This window comes from Chiloscyllium punctatum, chromosome 30 (assembly GCF_047496795.1).
Source record: "Chiloscyllium punctatum isolate Juve2018m chromosome 30, sChiPun1.3, whole genome shotgun sequence".
In the NCBI taxonomy this organism is placed as follows: domain Eukaryota; kingdom Metazoa; phylum Chordata; class Chondrichthyes; order Orectolobiformes; family Hemiscylliidae; genus Chiloscyllium; species Chiloscyllium punctatum.
In genome coordinates, this window is record NC_092768.1 from 28598564 (window position 1) to 28616107 (window position 17544).

The 17544-nt window shown below is 43.6% G+C and overlaps 1 protein-coding gene across 1 annotated transcript in view; it reads left to right on the forward strand.

The window, feature by feature from the left end:
- The window catches only part of bag6l (BCL2 associated athanogene 6, like), a 91253-nt gene that overhangs the window by 10990 nt on the left and 62719 nt on the right, over positions 1–17544 (forward strand). The window contains 3 exon segments of the mRNA XM_072550148.1: positions 2353–2470; positions 6643–6854; positions 8352–8423. Of these exon segments, the coding sequence (XP_072406249.1) occupies positions 2353–2470; positions 6643–6854; positions 8352–8423 (402 nt within the window).

Genomic DNA, 17544 nt, shown 5'->3' on the forward strand with positions numbered 1-17544 from the left:
GCACTCTCCATATATTCTATCACCCTGTACTCTGTTTTGTCATCCAAGGAGCCCTGGCTTTGAATCCTTGTCTGATTGTACCTAGCCTGTGCCTTAATCATCACTTTAAAGATTATCCATCTCATCCATTAGAACTTTTTCTGTCAGTCTTTGGATTCATTTTGTCCTGACTATATTCCCTGTCATCCCATCAAAGTTAGCCCTCTTCCAATTTGCTTTAGATTGGTCTTCACTCCTCTTCGTTGCTAATTTAAACATTAGGATACAATTAGCACTCATACTCATGTGTTCCTCCCCAGACACTTCCCACTGTATTCTCCAGCATCCATTCCAGCAACGAGAGCATGCTAGTAAAGGAAGTTCTTTTGCACACATTCAAGAATTTCTTTCCTCTCCTTACTGTAGCACTATACCGATCAATATATGGATAATTAAAGTCACACAGTATCACCACCCAGATCTCTGAATTTTTAAATAAATTTGCTCGCTGTCTGTCTCTTTTCCTAGCCCCACCTCTCCTCCATTTTTTGGTGATCTGTTGTCATGCCTAACTGTGGTAATATGCTGGAAAGCAAGTCCCAGAGTCATCGCAAAAGTTCAAGACATTAGAAAGTACACAGAGTTCCCCAGTTTTGTTGTCTTTTGATTCCAGGTTGACAGAAAGGATGCACCAGGTTTCTGTTCTTAACAGGAGTGACTGCCTTAAATTCTAATGACAAATAATTCTGAAACATTGGCATTTAATTCTGCTAGTTAAAGCTTGCGCCTTTATAAACTCCCACTCTTAGCATAGACCAGACCAACGTTATGGACATTATGGGCAGAGGGAAAGACTAGAAAGTAGTTCAGTGGTCCCTGTTCACAGGATTTGCTGTGTGATCCTTGTGCTGGGCAGAATACTGCTTCTCGATCTTCCATCCAAACGCTTTCACTGGTGCACACTTGGCTGGTTCACATTTATAATATGTGTTTTTACAACAATTAGAAATGAGGATATGAGGCTAGCTTTTAATTTCTGAATTTTTATTGTCACAGTGAGTTTTGAACCCATGCCCCCAGGATGTAAATCTGAGGGTCTGGATTGCTCGTCTAATGGCATGACCACTATTCCACCACCTCCCATTCAACCTGCAGCTCTGGAAACGTCACTCTCAATGAGTGTTGGGTTGCTTGCTTGCTTAAAATGCAGCATCCAAAGACAGTCCTTTGTTTTTAGAGCAGGTCTTTTCACATTTCAGTCCACAATAAAAGTTATAGAAGGCATGGGTTTAGAGTGAGAGGGGAATGATATAAAAGAGACCTAAGGGGCAACTTTTTCATTCAGAGGGTGGTGCGTGTATGGAATGAGCTGTGAGAGGAAGTGGTGGAGGCTGATACATTTGCAGCATATAAAAGGCATCTGGATGGGTATTTGAATAAGAAGGGTTTAGACGGATATGTGCCAAGTGCTGGCAGGTGGGACTAGATTAGGTCGGGATATCTAGTGGGCATGGACGGGTTGGACCGAAGGGTCTGTTTCTGTGCTGCGCGTTTCTATGACTCTAAAAGTAAAAGCAAAAAAGAAATTGAATTTACACAGGGCAATGTTCCCAGAAGTATGATCAATCACTTTTTGCTTTTAACAGGAACCGAATGGAATCTGTCACTGCCTCTGTTTCTCACTCTGTAATCCTTTGCAGTGCTGATATGTCACCTCCTGTTCCAGCTTTCCTGTACATTCTGAACTATGTCCTGAATCATTTTATGATGATCCAGGCATGGCCTGTCCTTCAGTTTTTTTGTCCTCTGCAGAAAGCACTGGATTTTTGTTTTTGGAAGATTCCTGTAGTAACATTGGTGAGGTTTAGCACATTAAGATTATTAAAGGATTGGACACTCTGGAGGCAGGAAACATGTTTCCGCTGATGGGTGAGTGCCGAACCAGAGGACACAGCTTAAAAATTCGGGGTAGACCATTTAGGACAGAGATGAGGAGAAACTTTCACCCAGAGAGTGGTGGCTGTGTGGAATGCTCTGCCCCAGAAGGCAGTGGAGGCCCAGTCTCTGGATTCCTTGAAGAAAGAGTTGAATAGAGCTCTCAAGGATTGTGGCATCAAGGGTTATGGAGATAAGGCAGGAACAGGATACTGATCATCCTTAATCAGCCATGATCATATTGAATGGTGGTGCAGGCTCGAAGGGCAGAATGGCCTACTCCTGCACCTATTGTCTATCTCACCATAAAGCTGCACCTCTACTGCATTGCTCACACCGTTTCCAGTCTTGCTTTTGTGCTGAACCTGTGAAGGCGTTTTCCTCAAGTTGTCACGTGTTGCAGCCCCCATTTTGAGCTGGTGTTTTATTCTCCTTCAGCTTACAGTCAAAGAATTCAAAGAACACATCTCCAGCTCTGTCAACATCCCAGCTGACAAGCAGAGGCTTATTTACCAGGGCCGAGTTCTGCAAGATGACAAGAAACTTAAAGATTATGGTAAGTATTAATCTTGACATTTACCTTTTTAGGTGTTCAACTTTATCTCTGCCCTGTAGAAACATAAGAGAGACAGAAAGGAGTAAGCCATTTGACCTAATGGTAGCTGGCCTTTTACCTCAACATCACAAGCCCTGCAGTATCCCTATATCTCTTGTAATCTTCAATATCCAGGAATCTGCTGATCTGTATTTTGGATATACTCAGTATCTGACCCTGTAAAGCCCTTTTGAGGAAGAGAATTCTAGAGATTCACCACCCTCCAAGTGAAGAAATTCCTCCTTGTCTCTGTCTTAAATGGCCTGCCTCTTATTCTGAGACTGCCCTCTGGTCCAAGACTACCCCAGCCTGAAGAAACATTTTTCCTGCATCCACCAGTCGAACTGTGTTAGAATTTTAAATGCTATAGAGAGATAATTTTAAATGCTATAGAGAGATAACCACTTATTTTTTCTGAACTCAAGAGAATGCAGGCCCCACCTCCTCAAAATCGTTGAACCATGCTGCATGGTTATTCTTGTGACCCTTAGTAAATGGAATGTAGGTCTGACATAGGCTGTTTGGTCCACTTAGTCGAAAGTGAGGACTGCAGATGCTGGAGATTAGAGTCAAGACTAGAGTGGTGCTGATGAAAAATTCCAACCTGAAACATTGACGCCACCTCTCCTCTTGTTAAAGTACCTATTTGACACAGCTCAGGGAATCCCTGATGGACTCGATCTGTAGCCTCTCTTAGTTTGTCCCAGAGATCGTACTCTGAGATAGTCTGGAACATAAAACTCTGACAGGCAGTTCAGTTTAAATTATTACCTTCGTTTACCAATAGCGTCAATGTTACACTAATGCACAAGCCAGGCTTGATCTAAGGTACTAAAACCATTAGCAGAGTAGCGGCACCAGCTCTTACCCGTAAGAGCTCTCTTGGGCTACTCCCCTTATTGTTGCAAGCAAGCTGTCTTTATACAGAATTTGGTATTAAAATTACAAAAATACCGCATGTCCTTGATCAGATAAACAGCAATAAAATGGCAAAAGAAAGAGAAACTCATTGACGGGTCTGAGTACGGTTGACTAATTAAGCTACAGGCACATCCAAATGGGAATTTTGGATCCAGCCAGGTACCAAATGGCCGATTGCTTTGGCTTGATAACCTTCCCCTTTAACAATGCATCATAATGAGGGACTAGTCTAAACTATATGGAAAGGTCATGAGGTAACTTTGCTCAGCTAACTTGTCCAGTATCGTTGTCCTACAAAATGGCTTTTTCTTTTCAAATTGTCTTAGATTCCCAGAATGCAAATTAAATTCATAACATCCCCGGATCTTGAGCTCCAGGGAACAGCACAAACATTCAATCTGTGACTAGCCAGTGTTCACTCAAATCGGACCACAAAGAGTTAATCTTTCAACCAGCCTCCATCCTTTCTCTCTGTCTCTGTGTGTGTGTGTGTCTCTGTCCCTTGAACTCTTTGGTCAGTGCATGTAATTTACAGAAGAATGTTTTCTCTCTCTCACTCACACATGAACATCTTCCAACTTCGTTACTATGTCAGGTTCAGCCTTCGTGTTTTCCCAGCCTGTAAGGGTAATGAGACATTCACATTCCAGACCAGCCAAGATGAGGGAGTTGAGTTTCATAAATTCAAATCAGCTCAGTGTGGTATATATGAAAATGTATCAGGATTGTTCTATTGCATGCATATTCCACTCAGCTTATTAAATTATAACTTATTTCCTGTTGAGTGTGAGTTTAAGAGTCTTCGTTATAACCAGAATTTTAGTTATTTGGCATCCAGCTGTGAAGTATTTGTAATCTTCCAGCCCCTGGCATGAGAAGGAAGTACTGCCACACATTCCACAAGTGAACAAATGTTATCACCTTATTTACATTGATCCACTGACACTAAGGGCAGATGCCCCTGATCTTTCTGAACAAATGCGCCCCCCCTACCCATGCACACACGCACACCCCCTCCAAGGCCGAATACTTTCCGGCATATCCTGTCACAAATGTGTCACGTGTAAGGCTACAAGCTTTCTCACTCTGATGCTGCTTGACCTGCTGTGTTTTCTCCAGCTCAACTGTTCATCCAAGGCCAAGCGTGTTGACAAGATATCCAATGATAGACGAAATGCTCAGCATCCTGAACTGTTAAGAATCATTTTACGACAACCCGGGCATGCCCCCCTTCGGTTTTTTTTTCTGTCAACGTTTGCTGGCAAAATTCTAAAAAGACTTCTTGCTTTAAAAGTCAAAGAGTTTTGCAGGTGTGTGCCTGCCTGAAGATTAGCCTCTCCCTTTGAATTTACTCTGAATAAACAAGGAGTATCTGTTTCCAGTAGCAGACAGTAACCAGAGGGCACAGATTTAAGATAATTAGGAGAAGAGCTGGAGATGACATGAAAAAATATTCAACTCAGTGAGTTATTGTGATCAGGAATGCAGAGGAACCGCGATTGTCCGGCATTCAGTTATCCCAATATTATCCAGCAAGATCGCAAGGTCTCAATGCTTGGCTAAACTATGTAATCTTCATTCGATTATCTGGAATCCAATTAACCGAACAAAATACTGCCTGCCTGTGCCGTTCGGATAATCGAGGTTCCTCTGTACATTGCCTGAAAAGATGGTGCAAGCAGGTTCAAGGGTAACGTGCGAAAAAAAGTTGAATAAGTATTTGAAAGGCAAGCGCTTGCTAGACTTTGGGAGTGGGGCTAGCTGAATGACTCATCAGCACAGGTGATAACAGGTGTTATGACCTCCCATACTTTTCTATCAAGGTAAAGCCATTTGCCTGGAGAGGAGGAAGTGATTAGAATGGAATGTGTGCCCTGAGAATACAGAGACATGTTTTTGGCGAAATCCTGTTCTCCTTTGTAGTCTCCTGCTGCCCTACTAGGAGAAAGTGAGGACTGCAGATGCTGGAGTACCAGAGTTGAAAAATGTGGTGCTGGAAAAACACAGCAGGCCAGGCAGCATCCAAGGAGCAGGAGAATCGACGTTTCGGGCATAAGCCCTTCTTCAGGAGGGCTTATGCCCGAAACGTCGATTCTCCTGCTCCTCGGATGCTGCCTGGCCTGCTGTGTTTTTCCAGCACCACATTTTTCAACTTCTGCTGCCCTACTGTTTGGCAAGCAGGGTCAGAGGCCAGTCTGTGCTGAGATGGCTAACAACTGATCCCTCGAAAGCAGTATTAATCATGACACTGTGTTAACAACACCGTCAGCAGGTGGTAGTGCTCCACAAGAGCTTCCTCCTGTATGCCTTCATTTCAACTTGTTGATATTAAAGTTGAAATGGTTGGGCGGAGGAGTTTATGCACTGTATCTCATTTTTCCACGTAAACTTTATTTCGATTTTCTTTTAAAACTGCGAGTCTGGATCTTATGAAGAAAGATTTCAATTGGCGAGTGATGTCTGTTGCCTCTGGTTACTTGCTCAGATATACATTCGAGGAAATAGATTCAGACCCCACGTTCCGTTTTCTGCACTGAAAGGTGGTGAATACAGACGATCTATCTGTTATCACCATAGTACGTTCTCTAAATCAGCAGGGTGTCTGACTCCCTGTGTTGCCGCTACATCTTGTCCTACCTTTCCTAAAAGTAAGTTGCTATTCCATCTCTAAACCTTTCCACCCAATCTCCTTCCCATTCCCATTCCCACCGCCTCCCCCTACCTCCGCACCCTCCCATACCCTGTCTGCACACTCGCTCTTTTCATTCTCTCGTGCTCTCTTTTGTTCCTTTCACACTCTCTCTATTCTCCCCCCGTCACCCAATGACCTCATTGACCCAGCCTTTCTCCACCTGACATCTCCTTCCATAGCTCCGTGTCACATTTGATTTAAAATTTGATATCGATATTCAATAAGTTGTGGATTACATTTAATAAAACAACCTGTGCTGTGCCCGGGCTTGCACTAAAATAACAGCCAGTTTTGTTCCCATAATCAGCACCTTTGGGACCATACAGTTTCCGGGGAGAAACCTTTTGGGATTTGCAGAGCGTTTCTGTTGTAACAGAAGTATCAATGTTTGCAGTGTTGGCAGAAAGACTTCTGCCACATTTTCTCTTGCCCATCTGTACTGAAATTACATAGTGGAGGCAGATGTCGTGCGTCACTTGCTGCCAAGTTTTAACTTTCTTCCCTTCCGGCTTCTACTCAGACGTCCACCACAAAGTCATCCACTTGGTCGAGCGCGCGCCACCACAGGCACAGCCAGCGTCAGGAGGCCCTTCCTCGGCGGGCTCTTCCATACCCCACCCGGGGGGCGGGCGAGGGACTTCAACCGGACCCCACGACAGGAATGCCAACAGTTATGTGATGGTGGGCACCTTCAATTTGCCAGTCAACCTTCTAGACCCTCAGCAGATACAGGTCAGTGGTGGAGAACTTGAGAGTAAAGGCAGTGAGTGGAGCCACCTGTTTGGAGGCAAGGTGATAACCCCTCCCTCCCCACCGTGCTTGCCCACCCATTCTCTCTTCCTTTCCCCCACTCCCCAAAAAAACCTGCCTTCTTCCCTCCCCTTCCCTCCCAAAAAAACAATCCTCACCTTAAGGTGGCAAGTCAGGCTTTCTGCTTCCTAACTGTCGCGGGCTGTTAGCACATGTACCTCTTTCCAAAACAATGCAGAGCACCTCCCTGATGCTGACAGCAGGCCGAGTGTACATTGCACCTCTCCACCTTTTGACCCTTATCGACTAGAGCGATTTGCCTTCAGTCAAGTTTCTCTCCAGTGACTTTCTATGACTACGGGGTGTAGCAAAATGAGTGCCCAGCCAGGGAGAGGGAGTCCAGCAGGGATTGTCAAAAATCTGGGCAAAGATTTCAACAGGCCTCTTAGTTAAGAGGAGGAGATGGCAAGGCACTATGGGGTTAAGATGAGAAAGTAGGATGGAAATACCTTAAACATGTCATCGCACAGGATGGATGAAGGTGCTTTTTAGAGGAGGGGTGTAAGCCCAAGTTCCTAATGAGTTGTGGGTTTTTAATTGGGATGCAGCGTGGGGGGTGTGAGTAGAATGTGTGAACAGGAGCAGACGTTCCCTTTCTGGAGCTTTCCCAGACTGCACGTTCCAGCCGTATCATCCCAATATAATCTCATTGCTCTGCAGTCATCTTATTCTGGCCTGGGGTATACCGGTTGCTAAGCTTTGCTGCTGTAATTGTGTGCACTTTCGTTCCCAAGGTTCAGATCGTTCCCAAGTTTCAGACTTGCCGCATGTTGTTACGAAGTTAGTTGTGTGTTAGTGGCAGTACGGGAGCCAATCAGCTTTAACATGCTTCAGTTAACATTTTGCGCAGTAGCTTATCTAAGCCTTCAATGTGCCTGTAATTTGCAACAATTCAGCCTAGCAATGTTTCTTGTTGAATATAAGCAGGTTTGAAAGGACGGAATCGGTTCTTGTAACTTAGACATTTTCCCACAACTCAGCTGCATACAATGCACTTTGAGGTGCCACGTGTTTACTGTCAGACTGTATTAACACTGTTGTCACTCCAAAGGGGTGAGCAGCACTGCACTTGATCATCCAGTAGTATGAAGCCTTGACATGCCCACCAATGCCATCAGGTTTTCATAGAGTGTATGTTGCACATGTCAGATAGTAGCCAAGTCTGCATATTAACTAATCATCTTCTGCAAACTGGCATGGTGGAAGTTATCCCACGTTCATCTAGTAGCCACGCTTGCTTTTAGGAAGGCTCCCTAGTAACTGCAAATGCATGCACGCCCACAAAGGCGTGTCGGTCTTTTGTTTTGTTCCACGTGTGCGTGCGTTCCCCGATGACGGACACTGATTTATGGTGTGGGGTACATCCACACGGGTGCTGCACTGTTGTCCCGATGATGTTTCCTTTCCGTATTGTTACAGCAATCAGTGCAGCAGGTGATGGCAGGTTTGGGTGAGGCTGGTCGGAATACACGAGTCACAACTTCCACCGGGGTAAGTGCAAGTGTGTGTCTTTGACTGTACTTACTGAGGTGGGTGTGGGGAGAGGGGCTGTCAGGTACACAGGCTGACTGGCACACGTCCAACCTTTTATACATGTATCCTTTTAGTATTGAAGTGCTTGCCAGGGCTCCCAACCTACAAAAATCTCAGAAATTACAAACTGCCAGCTTGATTGCAATGTCCAAAGTTTAATTGATTGCCGTTTTGGTCTAGGCTGAATATTTTGTCATGTTTGCACACAGTTATTGCAGCTGGCATGTCTCTTGGAAAATTGCACACTGCATATTGTTTAAGCTCCGGGGTATTAAGCATTTACTTGACAGGATGAAGTAATAGAATTACCAGCTGTGTAAGAATAATGTTTGATGTAATCCCACCTATGAGCCAAGAGGAATATACCATTCGGATGGTAAGAGAGATGCGTCGCAAGAAGAGTAATGGTAAAAGGGTGTTGATCAGAGTGATGACGGATGCTACTGTACTTATCATGCTACTGTACTTATTAACTCTATATGTCTGTGATCAGGGCTTAAATCTTGAAGTACAATCTCTATGATTATGACTCTAAGTTGTTGAGCATTGTACTACATTGCTAGGAAGCTTGCAAAACACTTGGGCACAGGCCGACAGGATTTGAAGATCAGATTAAATACGCACATGAAATATATTACGCTTGGAAGTCATATATTTTAAAAGGAACAGAGAGGGGATTGTTTTCGTCTTTTGTGGTGATGGTGCAGGTTGAGGTGGATATAGAAGCATGGAATTCAAAAACTTCGTTGTCGGCGATGGGGGTGGCATCAAAGATGATCTTGTTCCCTGTTAGCTTGTTCCCAGCAATTTTATGAAAGCCATTAGAGAAACAACAGAAGTAGTTCAGAGTACGTTAACTGGTATGTTTTTTTTTTGAAAATTCATGCAACTTCAGGCACACGAGGCGACCTAGTGAAATTTTCAGAATTAGTGAATGAATGATTTGTTTCCTTGCCTTGACAAGCAATGTACACAAGAGGGTACAGATCAAGTAAGTGCATGACTCTTGGGGAAACAACTAAGATCCCTCCATCTGCAGAGTTCCAAAAACCTAGAAGCCTTGTCATGAGCCATTGCCGAAAGGTAATTAGATTGCTGCTTGGTGTGTGGGTCAGGGAAGGTGGTGTAGAGGGGATCTTTGAGGAGGTTTGTGTCAACGTCAAAGTGGGATTGGGTTCGGAGGCACCCAGGATGAAAGAAATGAGCACACGAAGCTGAATGGTTACCTCTATCATGAGATGTTTTAGGAGCAAGTAATGAAAGCTTCAATATTTTCCAACCAATAAGGAAGTTTTTTTTTCTTGTGTATTATGCAGTTTAGTAGCATATTTCCTGTCTTGAAAGGAGTGACCCTCAGTGCAAACTGGTTGTGTGGAAATAGTTGTCTCTGTTTGGCTGTCTATCTCTGTTGACTAATGAGTAAATCTCTGCTTGAGAGGGAAGGGATTAAAACGAGAGCTCAAAGACGGAGATGGAATAGGAAAGAAGGCCCCAGTTGAGTTGAGTCAAATGGCCCGTATACGTATGGTATATATTCTTCCTCAATGACCATTTGTCATCTGTGAGCTTAGACTGAGAGTGTGATTGAGCTATTCAGTTATGAAAGAAATTTGCAGACCAGGTTGACTCTGAAGAGCTGCAATTTGCAGCAGAGGTCACTTTAAAAAGCAGCGATGGAATCCTTGAAAGTAGTTTTCTTGTTCTGCTGCCCACCAAAATTGATGCTTTCAGTAAAATTTTTTTTGCACATTGTAATCCGTTGGAGAATGATGTATCTTAATCTGTTTGTGTCACTGACTAAGCATTTTCTGGCTTCATAAGTCAGTCCATTGCTACACTAAAATTTCTGCCACTAGGTGACATAGTTTACTCGTTTACTGCAGACGCTCTGTGGTTTAAGATGCAGGGTGTTTGCTCTACGCTGTTGAAAAGAAATTGCTTGCTTATTGTGTCAAGGTGCATGGGCATTACATTGAAAGTGAAATCGTCGTGGGAATCTTTTCATCTATGAAGGTGTTAGGTGTGCATCAAATAATCCTCCTCAGAGGGGCTGCCTTCATAGCGTGCACATTTACCCTAAGTGCCACAGCTTTCAAGAAAGCTGTTGCTTTCATTGGTGCCTCTTCTGAGTGGTTGTGACCACCAGTTGTTTTGGTGCGAGTGAGCCCATAGGAGGTGGAAATCTCTGGCTTTTTCAGCCAGTAACCCCCAGATATGTGATAATTGATGACTAGGGCCTTCATGTCATGCTTGCACGCATCTTTGAAGGGAGCTTTGACCAGCCTCCAAGCTGTTTGGCTCCGGTACCTCACCAAGTATGCCTGTATCCTGTGCATCTACCCGAGAGTACGCAAAGCCATCTTGATTTGACAAGTGCTTGTGGTCTTGGGGAGTTCTGCATGCAAGAGAACTCCTGCATTCCTGATATTGTGAGACCAAAATTTGCCCGCAACATGCCACAACCAGCAAAGATGGAAATTTACTGAGCTATCTTTTTTGGATGGCTGTCAGTCATCCATGTTTCGCAAGCCAACAATAACATGCTGACATCTAGACCCTAAGAGCTGGATTGATATTTATCCATGCTTCATAGCTCCTTTTCCTTCTGGCTCCATCAAGGGATAGATTGTCCATCACCATCGCCCAAGGTAACAGAGTTAGTCAACTCCTTCTATTCCATGTGATCGCGATCACACATCTATAAATACGGATTTCTTTACTCTTTTATAGTCGAGGAGACACTAACAGGCGTGAGAGAAACTGCATGCGAGACTTTATAACCGAGCTAAAGGATTCTGGGTGATGGAGGATCAGAAGCATTTCTGGCTGTAACAGGCTGCTCCTTTTTTGAGGTATTTTAGTTGTTGGAGGTGACTTCCTCGAATTCCAAGAGTAGCAATTACTGTTTTATTTGCTGTTGCATTGTTTTGGAACTTTGGAGGACAAAAAAGTCAAAACAACTGAACTTTTAAAATGGAGAGGGACATACAAAGACAGCACATGGTCAGGTCAGTGCAAGAAAAGGGGCGAAAACTGGCACTGCTCCCTGACACAGCAGATAAGCTGCACAGTTACTACCTTGCTGTTTGAATTCATATATTGCTAGACATCAGAGTGCATCTTGGAAAATTACAAACAGTACAATTCACAACTGACCTTGGCGAAACCTGTTTGGGAGAGTTTGCAGCACAGAAACAGGTAAGTGAATAGTTTTAAGTATAGTCTTGCTGTAAGTATACAATAGTGAGTAGAGTGAGTGAGTTCTTGTTTATTTGTTTTATTGAGATATGTTTCTTGATTAAGTTTAAAAATATAAGCCATGAGTATTAAGTTAGCCTGGAGCAGTGTTCTGTAGAGGAATAAGACAATGCTATTTTCTGGGTCTGTAGATTGGAAGAAGCAAAAATGGTCCTTCGAGTGATATGCTGCTCTTGTCAGATGTGGGAGTGTTGGGAGAGTTTACGTGTTACTGAGGATTATATCTGCAATGAAGGCTGTTGGTTGCGAATCCTATCAGATCGATTGGACTGGTTGGAGAGACAGTTAGAGGCAATGAGAAATTTACAAGAGCAAGGGGATGTGATTAATGGCAGTTATTGGATGGGGGGAAAAGTTGCAGATACAGTCACATAGAGGGGTTAACTCCAGGGAAGGTAAGAGTGGGAGGCAGGTGTACAGGAGTCTTCTGTGGCTATCCCCATTTCAAATAAGTATACTGTTTTGGAAAATATGATGGATTCTCAGGGGAATGTAGCACAAACAGCCAAGTTTCTGGTATCAAGACTAGCTTCAAAGCAATGAGGGGTACGTCGGGTTCCAAGAGATCAATTGTGTTCGGGGACTCTCTAGTCCGAGGCACAGACAGACGTTTCTGTGGCCAGCAGCGAAATATCAGAATGGTATGTTGCCTCCCTTGTGCCAAGATCAAGGATGTCTCTGAAAGGGTGCAGAATGTTCTCAAAGGGGAGAGGGGCCAGCAGGAGGTCATTGTACACATTGGAGCTAATGACATAGGAAGGGAAAAGGATGAGATTCTGAAGGGACAATATCGAGAGTCAGGCAGAAATTTAAAAAGGAGGTCCTCGAGAGTAGTAATATCTGGATTACTCCCGGCGCTGTGAGCTAGTGAGGATAGGAACAGGAGGATAGATCAGATGAATGCATGGCTGAGGAGCTGGTGTATGGGAGAAGGGTTCACATTTTTGGATCATTAGAATCTCTTCTGGAGTAGAAGTGACCTGTACAAGAAGGATGGATTGCACCTGAATTGGAAGGGGGCCTAATGTACTGGTAGGGAGATTTGCTAGAGATGCTCGTGATGATTTAAACTAGTAAGGTGGGGTTGGGATCCAGAGAGATATTGAGGAAAGAGATCAATCTGAGATTGGTACTGTTGAGAAAAGAAGCGAATCAAACAGGGCAGGCAGGGGCAAAGCAGATTACAAGGTAGGACTGATAAATTAAACTGCATTTATTTCAATGCAAGAGGACTAACAGGGAAGGCAGATGAACTTGGGGCATGGTTAGGAACACGGGATTAGAATATCATAGCAATTACAGAAACATGCCTCAGGGATTGGCAGGACTGGCAGCTTAATGATCCAGAATACAAATGCTACAGGAAGGATAGAAGGGGAGGCAAGAGAGGAGGGGGAGGAGGAGTGGCGATTTTGTTCGGGATAGCATTACAGCTGTGCTGAAGGAGGATATTCCCGGAAATACATCCAGGGGAGTTATTTGGGTGGAACTGAGGAAAAATAAAGGGATGATAACCTTATTGGGATTGTATTATAGTCCCCCTAAAAGTCAGAGGAAAATTGGGAAACAAATATGTAAGGATATCTCAGTTATCTGTAAGAATAATAGGGTGGTTATGGGAGGGGATTTTAATTTTCCAAACATCGACTCGAACTGCCATAGTGTTAAGGGTTTAGATGGAGAGGAATTTGTTAAGTGTGTACAAGACAATTTTCTGATTCAGTATGTGGATGTACCTACTAGAGAAGGTGCAAAACTTGACCTACTCTTGGGAAATAAGGCAGGACAGGTGACTGAGGTGTCAGTGAGGGAGCACTTTGGGGCCAGCGACCATAATTCTATTAGATTTAAAATAGTGAAGGAAAAAGATAGACCAGATCTAAAAGTTGAAGTTCTAGATTGGAGAAAGGCTCATTTTGATGGTACGAGGCAAGAGCTTTCAGGTATTCACAGGTAAAGGGACATTTGGAAAATGGGAAGCCTTCAGAAATGAGATAATGAGAGTCCAGAGACAGTGTATTCCTGTCAGGCTGACAGGGAATGCTGGATGACGAGAGAAATTGAGGGTTTGTTTAAGAAAAAGAAGGAAGCATATGTTAGGTATAGACAGGATAGATTGAGTGACTCCAAAGAAGAGTCTAAAGGCAGGGAAAGCAGTAGGGTGAAAAGGGGACATGAGATAGCTTTGGCAAATAGAGTTAAGGAGAATCTAAAGGGTTTTTAAAAATACATTCAGGACAAAAAGCTAACTGGGGAGGGAATAGGGCCCCCCAAAGATCTGCAAGGTGGTGATTGAGCTGCAGGAGATGGGGGAGATACTAATCGAGTCTTTTGCATCAGTGTTTACTGTGGAGAATGACATGGAGGATATTAAATTTTGGGAAATAGATGGTGACATCTTGAAGAATGTCCATGTTGCAGATGAGGAAGGTGCTGGATGTCTTGAAACGTATAAAAGTGTATAAATCCCTGGGACCTGATCAATTTACAAGATAATACATGGCTTGGAAAGGGTGGACGCGAGGAAATTGTTTCCGTTAGGCGAGGAGACTAGGACCCGTGTGCACAGCCTTAGAATTAGACGGGGTAAATTCAGAACGGAAATGCAGAGACCCCTTTTGCCCGAAACGTTGATTTCGCTGCTCGTTGGATGCTGCCTGAACTGCTGTGCTCTTCCAGCACCACTAACCCAGTATTTGGTTTTCAGCATCTGCACTCATTGTTTTTACCATATCTATGACTCCACCCAGCTGAAGAGCCTTAGCAGACAGGCTGCAATAGCTTACGGCCATGTCTGCCATTAATGTGCGGGGTATCGATGATTGGGAGGGACATGCTGAGTGGGCAGAAAGGCTGGTTTCAAATGGGGCTTTTCTTGAGGTGGGAGTCAGAACTTGCAGGGCCATGGGAAGTATGTGGGTGCATTGGCAGACGAGTCACTGTTTAGAGTTGAGGATGGGGTCGGTTTGCTCCTTGATTTCAGCAATTTGGGAGAGATATTGTCCTCGTGCTTAGGGCCCAGTGGGTCTGCTGGGAAGCCTCGTGTGCCTGGGGGACGACATTGCTGTTTACCTAGAGGCTGCATGATTCCAGCCTGTCTTTTTTTTAAGCATCAAGTGAGGAGCAACTTATGGCATTTTGTGTCATTCGACAGGTCATTCCTCTTTGTGGCTCAGCTGTGTTTCACTGGTGGGCACCAGATGACCCCGCAAAAGAAGTCAAAAGATTGGTACACCTCAAGAGCCATATTTGTGGTGATGTGGGCCCTGTTTGTCAGATTTTCAACATTATCAAAAACGCAAGTTTACTGAAGTGAAATCATGTTTTCATATCAAAATAATTCATGTAAAATTGGGCAGGTCAGAGCGATAGGATTGACTGTCTCAAACTTTTGTGGATAGTATTATAGATTCAACATTTTTAAACAATGTGTGGAAAGAAATACAGAGAAGGTCAGTGATGGTTAAAGAGACTAACCACCAAAGGCGATGACAGGCAAGGGACAGAGAGATAGTAACAGGACAAATGTAGAAACAGTAGCTTGGTCTGGAGCTAAATGGCCACAGCAAAATCCTTACCAAAAGCTATTGTCCTGAAAAAAAAAGTCATGATTTGGAATGTTACAACTTGCTGCTGTGTTCAGAAGGATGTTGAGTGCTTAAGCATTTTCGGCAGGAGATTTAAGTACGCACATGTTCAGAGTTGTGAATGACAAGCTTAGTCATCACTTCTGTCGACCTTTTTATTGCCAAAACATTTGAGCTCATATCAGAAACCACGAGATGCTGTAATGGAAAGATGGTTGGTTTAATGTTCTAGAAGGCTGAAATTAAAATTGTTGATAGTCCCTTCACTATTCAACCACATCTTGTGGTTAGTATGATTGTCAGCTTTACCTCAGTGGCAGCGCTACTTCCTTTTGAGACAGAAGGTTGTTTATTCAGGCCTCTTTCAAGGCCTGGAGCACAACCCAGATTAACATGTCAGTGCAGTACTAAGGGAGTGTTGGATTATTGTACACTGTTTTGGGTATCTATTAAACTGAGTTCCCACGTACCTGTCCAAGTGATTATTGAGTTCCACGGGCATGATTTGACGAGCTGGGAGTTTGCTTAGTGTCCTGACCATTATTCTGCTCTTGAACAGCAAGGTGGACAGACTGGTGCGAAATACAAAATGTTTGTGACTGGCAGCAGTACCACAAAGAAACCCTTGAACTTCAAAATGGCTGCTCGTTCTGTGCTTGTTCTTCAGAATGTATGAAAATAACTTTTTAAGAGTTTGCATCAATTGTACTAAACAAAATAAGAACCTACAGAATAGGAGGAGTAGGTCACCTGGCCCCTTGAGCCTGCTCCACCATTCAGTAAGGTCACGGCTGATCTTTTTGTGGAGTACAGAAACCCAGCAGGTCTGACAGCATCTTTGGCAAGAGAGAGACAGTTGAACACCATTGAGTTCAGAATGACTTTTTCAAAGTTGAAAGACGTTGGGAAGATTTTTTTTCACAGTTTTGACAGAAACAGAGGCACAGTGCAAAGACGAGTTTTGATGCTGGAGAAGGAAATCAAGGAGGAATTGATTGAGTGAGAAAATGAGATAATCCTTCATTACACAAACTGAGTTGGAAAGACTAAGAAGTTGCATGTGGTTCCTCATCTGTGAAAGGATTAATACGAGTGTTTCAGATTATACAAGATCTATCTTTGTATCATTAGTTTAAATATAGCATTTTTTGTAGCATTTGAATGTAAAGTAATTTAGTTTGTGTTAGTTCTAATTTATGTTAAAGTAAAAGCTACATGCAATGCAATCCTGTTGGTCTATCTTCATCTGGAAGTCACTCAGTAAATTTGGTCCTTTTGGCTCATCGTTCCCCAAGGGGGAATCATAGAAGTCTGCATCAGTGACTGCCCTTAGCAGTAATTCAGAGTGAAGTTAAGCACTGAGTAAAGTGAGTTAAAGGTTTAAGAACCAATGTGGATTTATATTCTGAAAGTTTCCTGTCCATTTGAACAATGTCTTTGACATCGATAAGATTGTGGCTTGGGCAGCAGTGATGGGATGACCTTTCTACCGCACATGTCTTGCTGCACTGGAGTTGCTAATTCCAAAAGAAGATGATGCACCATGTAGTAAGTGTGAAGATGTAACCTCTTCATCCCTGTAGTGCTCATGCATCAGTCCTGTGGAAAAGGCTAACTTCCCATGCTCTTGAAAAGGTTCGTAGTCAAACCTTCGATCAGATTGGAAGCTAAGCTGAAGAGTGAAGGGTGTAATAGAAAGGGTCTCATGTACTCAAGTTAGAAAAGAACAGGAGTACAGTGAAGTGTGTACTATGTTGCCAAGACACACTGTTATCTGAAGTACAAACCTGAGGTACAAAACCGAGAAAATAAAGAGAAAAGTTGCACAACATTACAGATTTACATTGTACAAGTTAGGAAAATAAGAAATAAAGCTAAAAGGATAGACATTACAGTCTTTCTGTAAGAGTTACCATGTGGTCCGACCAGGTGCCCCAGTTCTCTACAAGTAGCCATCCCGCTCTGGGCCACTGAGCACCCACATTCTCCTCCGGGTCTGCTGTCCGTCCCTGCTCCACTCCGGGCTGCTGGACATTACTCCCACTGTGATCCACCGGACACTGTCCCCACTCTGCCCTGGGCCCACTGAATCATAGCATGGGAAAGGAGCTCGCTGGTGAACCAAGCAGTATGGAACATAAATGAATGATCTTTTTTGCCCAATTTTATTTGCCTTGCTCTTGACCTATTGTGTCAATTAAACCAAATATTCTCTCAAGTTTAATGGCACAAGT